Source organism: Cupressus sempervirens, chromosome 11, assembly GCF_028749045.1.
Source record: "Cupressus sempervirens isolate cs-2001-9-10 chromosome 11, ASM2874904v1, whole genome shotgun sequence".
NCBI lineage: Eukaryota > Viridiplantae > Streptophyta > Pinopsida > Cupressales > Cupressaceae > Cupressus > Cupressus sempervirens.
In genome coordinates, this window is record NC_143128.1 from 577,871,399 (window position 1) to 577,879,683 (window position 8,285).

General features: G+C 40.4%; 1 protein-coding gene across 1 annotated transcript; it reads right to left on the reverse strand.

The window, feature by feature from the left end:
* Window positions 1–292: 292 nt before the first annotated feature.
* On the reverse strand, window positions 293–1,731 carry LOC149530967 (protein LATERAL BRANCHING OXIDOREDUCTASE 1-like). The gene is made up of 3 exons (XM_089810771.1): window positions 1,250–1,731; window positions 828–1,155; window positions 293–702 (listed from the first exon to the last, which is right to left on the reverse strand). Exons 1-3 carry the CDS (start codon window positions 1,717–1,719, stop codon window positions 448–450), a joined length of 1,053 nt encoding a protein of 350 aa, XP_089666897.1. The 5' UTR covers window positions 1,720–1,731; the 3' UTR covers window positions 293–447.
* Window positions 1,732–8,285: the final 6,554 nt, after the last annotated feature.

An 8,285-nucleotide genomic window follows, 5' to 3' on the forward strand; every position in this document is an offset into this window, starting at 1 on the left:
TATATATATATATATATATATATATATATATATATATATATATATATATATATATATATATATATATATATATATATATATATATTACGCCGAGAGTAATCGTTCTCGAGGCGCCTATTTTTCTTCATAAATCCCAATTATAAAATAACCTTGGGATTAAATAAAAATAGGCGCCTCGAGAACGATTACTCTCGGCGTAATATATATATATAGGTATATATAAGCTAGTATAAAATAAATTCTAAGAACACAAAAGGCCCATTTCAAGGTACTTCAAATGAATACCAACACATTTTACCAATATAAATTATTTTTTAGCATGAATATCATGTATTCCACATTGGATAATATACAACTATGAATATATCTATGATAATGTAGAGATGCAATCTTTCTGTCCATCAGATTGCTTATTCATGGTAGTAAATAATCTAATCCCTAATCTAATCAGATTCTAAAGTGGTCGATTTGTACATCCTCAACTCCCAAGTTTTTGAAATCTCCATCCCTCCGTAGCTTAGTAAACTTTCCCCAATTGTACTCCCTGTATTTGGGAAGATTCTCTTCGCTCACTAATTCCTCCAATGGTTTCATCATCACATTGTGGGAAGGAATCAAGAAAAATGGAATGGAGAGCCGTCTCCGGGTATCATTCACCACCACTCTGTGCTCTACACTCTCGTACTTACCATTAGTCCACACCTGACATTCAAGATATAAATTTAGTACTCAATATATTGTGTTCTAATGAAAGAATACCCACTATTCATAACCACTGATTAAAACAAGAGGTTCATCACAAGAGAAATGAAGAAAAAAACTACAACCTGCATGCAGTCCCCAACATTGACAACGAAAGAGTTGGGCAGTGGTGGAGCTGGAACCCAATTCCCATTTTCCTTGCACCTCACCTCCAATCCGCCCACATCATCCTGGTAAAGAAGGGTTAGGGCTCCAATATCCTTGTGTCTGCCCACGCCCAGTGCTAACTCAGGCTTAGGGCACTCTGGGTAACTATTTAACCGTGCAATACTCATATCATCCTTGAAATATTCATTCAGGCGAGTATCAGGTAACCCTAGGCTCCGTGCTATTAATTCTAGCAACTTAAACACCAATTCTCTCGCAGCCTCTGCATAGGCGAGGCAGGCTTCCCTGCAACAAAAATAGAAATCAAATTATATAAACTCCTCCTCACACAAAACCCTAAAAAAAAGAGAAAAGGGGGAAAACAAGAGTGAAGGGCGACCTGAAATGTGGAAGGTTATCCGGCCAGCGGTTTTTAACAGTCACCGTAGCGGTTTCATGCGGATCAACAGATGTGGGCAGTTGCATTTCCTCCCGCGGCGCAAAGTCGAACACCTCTTTCCAATCCCTCACATTTTTCGTATGCTCTGAATTGAAGAAGCCCAACGAGTTTTCAGAATCTCTGGAAACTCTTCTCTTTTCTTCGAGAGGCAGCGAGAAGAAATCTGCTGCGGCGGACTCGAGGCGGCGGAGAAGATGATCAGGAAAGCCGTGGTTGACGATGTGGAAGAAACCCCACTCTCTGCACGCCTTCTCCACATCCTCTGCAGAGCTCTTTTGCAGGTCTATAACTGGAATTTTGACATTATCTGGAGGAAGAGCGGAGGAATGCTTTGGACGATGCTCTTCACTCTGGATAAAACTCTCCTCGAACTTCAGAACTTCGCTGTTTTCGCCCGTAACAACTCCCATTGTTAAGAATATCTTAGTTTAGATTTGAAGCCCGTTTGAAGAGAAGGGATGGTTTATATAGATTTTGAGTGCATTGAATGTGGACAGCGTGTGGAGAGATAGATTGAAACGGAAGCACAGAGTCGGGAATTGTGATGTAAGAGCTTACATCAGAACCGCACTACGCTGGAGTTGCAGCATTGACCATTCTTCCCTTACTGTCCATTCAATTCTTCAAATGCTTTTCCATGAGTGGGCAGATTAATAGTTTGTCAAAACACGAAAGAGTTTTGATTACATAGCGGTTTTGATTTTTATCATGTGACTAGGCTTTTGATAACATGAGTGAATTATAACGTAGCATAAAACCTGCAACTCCCACGTATAATTTTCCGTGCCCGAGAGGGCCCTCGCCCTCTCCCAGATCTGGCGCAAGCCTCTCAAAACACAGGTAACCCCTATGGAGGTAAGGTCGGGTCTCGTGCTGGACTCTTTTGGGCTGCCTGGCATTTATGATGATCTGGCCTTCCTGCCCCGCCACACTAGGGGACCTTCTGTTGGTGTGGGCTCTTAGGAAATCGCAATCTTGAAGTCGGATTGGAAAGGTGTTGTCATCGGTTTCAAGAGACCTACGGAACATGGGGTACAGCCAAAAGTGGTATCGGGATCGGAAGGACACGAGATTTCACTACCGGACTCAGTGTTGACTCGATATCCTCTAGACTCTCTTTGAGCCAGGTTGGCAAGTTTGTGTCTTTCAAACCGAATGTGGATGTGGTTAGGAAATGGTGCTCAGCTAAATGGAGGCTAGTGGGATCTGTGACCACTTCGGCAATGTCTGGGTCTCTCTTTCTTTTTAGCTTCACAACTGAAGCTGACAGAAACGTTGTTTCGACGGGATCTTAGCACTATGGTAAGCACCGTTTGTCACTAACGAAATGGAAGTCAGGATTTAATCCAAGCCTGGACCTACATGGGCTTGCTCTAATCTAGGTCCGATTGTCACGACTCCCCTTGGAATTCTAGGATGAGAAAGTTTTCAGATGGATTGGGGATTCTTTTGGGTACTTTATTAAATAGGACATCACCACCAGTACCATAGCCAGACTAGGTTTTGCAAGACTCTGTGTAATGTAGTAGTGAATAAACCTCTTTCAACCTCAATGGCTTTGAAATTGAAATGGCGTGCTTGGTCTCAACCCATCTTGTATGAGAATATCGCCTCCTACCAGAAATGCAATATGTTGGCACACCTATTTGTTGACTACAAACTCTTCCTCAATAATGAAAAGCTGAAGGAAAAAGTCTCCTACCCTAAAGTGGTTGAAGCTAGCTGCTCAACGGAGACCATGAAAAGGAGTCGGGATAACATCGAGTCACCTACAACCCTCGAGAAGGTTTTTAATATGGGTTTAAAGTCCTCTCAACCTATGGTAGGGAAAGAGGGTCGCCAGAATGAGGATGAAGGGTCGGCCAAGGAAACTAAGATGCAGATGTCCTCTTATGCTCAAGTATAGAACCTTCTTGAAGATAAGGACAATCACTAGGATGTATCAACTGCTAGGGTCTTAAGGACTAATGAGAAAGGTGGAATAGGTCTTGAGGAAGGGGAGATTCCCTCAATGCAGACTACTATGGTTACATCTTAACTGGTGGGTGTATAGAATAGTTTTATGGTACTGTTGGAAGAGGTTGAGAAGACTCAGTTGAATTTGGATCCTTTCCAAAACCCCTTTGGAAGGGAAAATAGCTCTCCCCAGCTGAGGAGTACCATAGTGGTGTCCATCTCAACTATTGTTGAGGTTTACTCACTAGACCCGACCTCCCTGAGCTCATAAGAGGTGGCAGATACCCTGGATAGTTACGTTGGATGGACTATACCCAAGAGAAAATTGAGAGGTGTTGGAAAGGAAAATGTTGGTTTGGTTGCGAAAGTTGGGGGATCCCCAACCAAAGCCCTTCACCAGAAGGAGGCAATGGGGGATATAGCATAGGGCAAGAAGAAGACCCTGGAGGAGATACAAAAAAAAGGAAAAAAATAAAATTATTTCTTGGAATGTGAGGGGATTCAATAGACCAAACAAGTAGTATGAAGTCAAAAAAAATATCTTTGAATTGAAAGCTGATATGATTCTTCTACAAGAGGTTGTAATGACAACTCAAACATTTTCTATAGTTGTTGAATATGTGTGATGAGTAGCCAAATTCTGTTACAACATAGCTATTTAGGCTTTTGGGGGCATAGCTACTCTTTGGAACCCTAACAATGTTACAAGTAAGGAGATCCATCTAAATCCCCATTTACTATTGTTGGTCTTTTTCCCAAAACCCATATATGGAATATGTTTAATTTTTATGCCCCTAATACTTTGAATGGGAGACTTACAATATGGGAGGAGGCGACTGATCTAGCTAGCTCACTAAGGAATGGAAATATGTTATGTGTGTGTGTGTGTGTGTGTGTGTGTGTGTATAACCCCCCTCTACCCTTCGGAGAAGATGGGAGGCCTGGAAGACTTCTCTAAAAGTATGTATGATTTGGGGGATTTCCTTGGGCAAAATGACCTCCTTGATATTGATCTCCAAGGAGTCCCCTTTACCTAGCTAAACAACAATGTGGGGAATAATCTTATCCAGGGAGTCCCCTGATAGCTTATCCTAGGACCATCTCTAATCATTTCATTCTTCTTTTTTCCTGGCATGTGACTCAAAAGGTCAAAATAAGACCTTTAAGATATGAAATAATGTGGCACTCACAATCGAAGTTCAAAGATTGTATCACCCAATGGTGGAATCTCCCAGTTTAGGGTTCAATAATGTTTCGCATTGCTAGGAAGCTAGATAGGATACGAAAGGAGGTTAGAGGGTGGAGTACATCATCTTTTGGTAACATTTTTAAGGAAAAGGAGACTAGAAGAAAATTGGAGAACCTACAAGATAATATGACCAGTGGCAATTTATCTTATGAAGCTCAATAGGAAGAATTGGGCTATCATGCCCAATAGAAGATGATATTAGCGGGGGAGAAAATTTTATAGAAACAATGTTCAAGGGTTGAATGGTTGGATGAAGTTAAAAGATATATTGTTTTTTTCCATAGGATGGATTCAAAAAGCAAAAAAGAGGAATTCAAACCTATAAGTCTTTGCAACATGATTTATAAGATTTTGTCTAACGTGATGGTTAACCCCATTAAACCAATGTTAGAAAAATTCATTGGCCCCTATCAAAATGGGTTTGGCCCAGGCACATAGATTTTGGATACAATGATTACAGCCCATGAGGTGATTCACTCCATGGAGAAATGTAGGAACCCAGGTATAGATCTAAAACACGATATGTATAAGGCTTATGATAAGGTGAGGAGGGATTTTTTAATTGAAATTCTCATCAAGCTAGGATTTAAAGAAAATTTTGTAAGAATAGTTCAAGAAGCGATCAACACGGTCTAGTTTTCTGTTTTTCCAAATGGTACCCCAAGAAGATTTTTAACCTCCAGCCAAGGTCTTTGACAAGGGGACCCCATATCACCTTACTTATTCTTCATTATTGTGGAGGTGTTGGGAAGAAACTTAATGGCTTTAGCCCGTTAGGGTAAAATCAATGGCATAAGACTTGCTTCCTCTCTCCCACTATAGATTTTACAACAATTTTTTGATGATATTTTCCTTTATGGTATCTCTTCGATTCACTAAGCCAAGGCATGGAAAAATTGACTCGATTAGTATCATGAGGCTTCGGGGCAATGAATAAACTATCAAAAAAACAAGGTGTACTTCTTCAACACAAAAAGGAACCTTAGGTGGAAAGTGATCAGTATTTTGGAGTGCTAGGAAGCTGACTTATCAGACACCTATCTTGGTCTCTCACTCACAATTAAGGAGGTAGCATCTCAGTACTAGAATAGACTAGTGGAATGTATACAAAGAAAGCTCGTGGGTGAAAGAGGAAATATCCTGAGTAATGTGGTGAAACTCCAACTCCTCTTGGCATCCTTACAGGGTATCCCAATGTATTTTTTAATCGCTCTTTAAAGTCCCAAGTAGATACAAGGACATTATTGAGAAAATTCAAAGAAACTTTCTCTAGTATGGTATAGAGGAGAAGACAAGGTTAAGTCTTGTTAGATAGGATAAAGTCTACAAGCCCAAGCCCCTAGGCAGTTTTAACATTAGAAGGATTGGTAATTGGAATAGACCCCTATTATCTAAACTAGGATGGAGATTAGCGAACACCTTGAGCAATTGGTGAGCTATTATTTGTGCTAAATACTTAAGGGGGGACTCATTCCATTGTCATCTCTATAGTAGTAGTCTTCCCTTGGGGTCCATAATTTGGACTAACATATTACACACCAGAAAAAATATGAAGAAGGGCATAAAATGGATGTTAGGGGATGGATCCACCATTGACTTCTATGAGGACCATTGGGTTGATGAAGGGCCCCTCATCTCCTCCAGATTCTAGCTTGCTAGGGAGTATTGCTTCAACCACTTTCGAGGTCTGGTGTGGAACTCAATCACTCGTGATAACCAATTGAAGAGATTACATGCTCACGATAATCCTATGGAGACCAAATTTCTCAAAGAACTATAGGAAACCATTGACAAATGCCATATCCCCATAGCCCCTATGGAAGATTTCTTAGTCTGGATCCTATCCCCATTAGGAGATTTCACTATTAAATCTTTTTAGACTTGTTTTACTGAGGGAGGTGATGCACCAAAGGATTGGAAGCATGTTTTGTAATCGTGGATCCTACCTAAAATTAAAAAATTATGGTCAATGGTTTTGCATGGGAGCATCCTCACCATTGATAATCTCCAAAAAAAAGGCTTCCAACTAGAAAATTGTTATGTTCTTCACATTAATGTTGAAGAATCCATCCCCTACCTACTCATTCATTGCCGCTACACCAAGGTAATGTAGAGTGGGATTCTCTCTAAATGGGAAGTTTAATGGTGCTTTAACAAGGAACAACATCGGTTTGTGGATTGGAAAGGCCCATCCCACCACCTATTTTTATGATCCTTCTAGAAGATCACCCCCCCCCCCCCCCCCTTTCATGTGTTGAAAATTTTGAAAGGAACGAAGCAACCACATCTTTCGGGACAAGTCAGCCCCCCATTAGTGGTTGTGATTCAGTTGATTAATCTTTTGAAGGAATTTAGTGATATCTAGCATTGGAAACTCCATCAAACCCCTTGAGTGACTATGATACTAAATGGGCCAACTCATAGGACCTTAGCCAAAGGGTGGTAAATTTTGAAAATTCCAAAATCAACACTAGATGCACCACGTTGTGGCAACCTCCCCTAGCTTCATGGATGAAGCTAAAATTTTATGGCTCTGCCATTGAGGGAAGGACCATGGATGATGGGATTATCCATGGTGAAATGGGAAGGCTAGTTTTCACCTATGCTAGAAGTTGTGGAAGGGGATCAAATAATGAAACATAAGCCTTGCCCCTTTTGTGGGGCATGAAGATAGGGGAAGAAAGAAGAATGGAAAGGTTAGCTATTGAAGGAGATTTTATGTTAATTATTAAAGCTGTGAAAGGTGATGAAAATAGAAACTACAAGACTAAATCTATTATCCAAGAAATATGTACCTTGATGAGTAGACTTCAAGAGGTTATAGTGGACCATGTCTATTGAGAAGGAAATAGTGTGGTGGTTGACATGGAAAAGATAGGACATAGTTTTAATGGGATGCAAAACTAGGATGATGTCAACCAGATTCCACTATCCACCCAACTTCACATGGATAGTGAAAGAAAAAAAATTGGCATGGTATGAAGGGTTATAATAGGAAGCAAGTGTTCATTGCACTAGGGGGTGGGATTCAATATGGGTTAAATGTTGTAATAATATTAATGAAAGGGAGGGTTTTAATATTATAATCCTTTATAGCATGCCCACTAAAAATATTTATGATGAAGGCAAAAAGATGATCCGCATGGATCTTGTCAAAGGAAAGCATCCGTGAAGGATAGGCACACTAAAATTTCATAATTGCAACTTTCTAGTGCATCATAAAATAGGATGATTCTAAAATTGGCATTCCTTGAGCATGATATGGAAGGTACCCTTCACATGTGTAGAAATAGTGTGGCATTTGGAAAACGGGATGCCTTGTGATCATACTATGGTGATCAATTATGACAATAAGGCCATCCACAGTGATAAATCTCAAAAATTTCCCTTATTCAAGCTCCTACCTACAACAGGGGTATCTTGATGGATACTAAGGGTTTTGTGATTGAGCTTGGGGAAGGAATCATGGGTACCAACTCTAATGGCATTGAGCTGGACAAGATTGAGGACTGCATTAGGGACAGTGAAGCAATGTGGGTTTATTTGAGGGAAGGAGGTCTTTTTTCTTTCACGGATTGTATTGAAGGGTTTGATGAACATGTGTCCATGTAATTTGTGGACTCTTGGGCTAACATAAAGGTGGCTATTAATAGGATTAATTTTGAAATCATAAAGGAACTCATTGCACATGTGGGTGGCCTATCTCTCGAAGGCAAGAGTTGGTGTACAACCAACCCACAGTTTCGGATGAGGTGAGCTTGTGGAAATTCT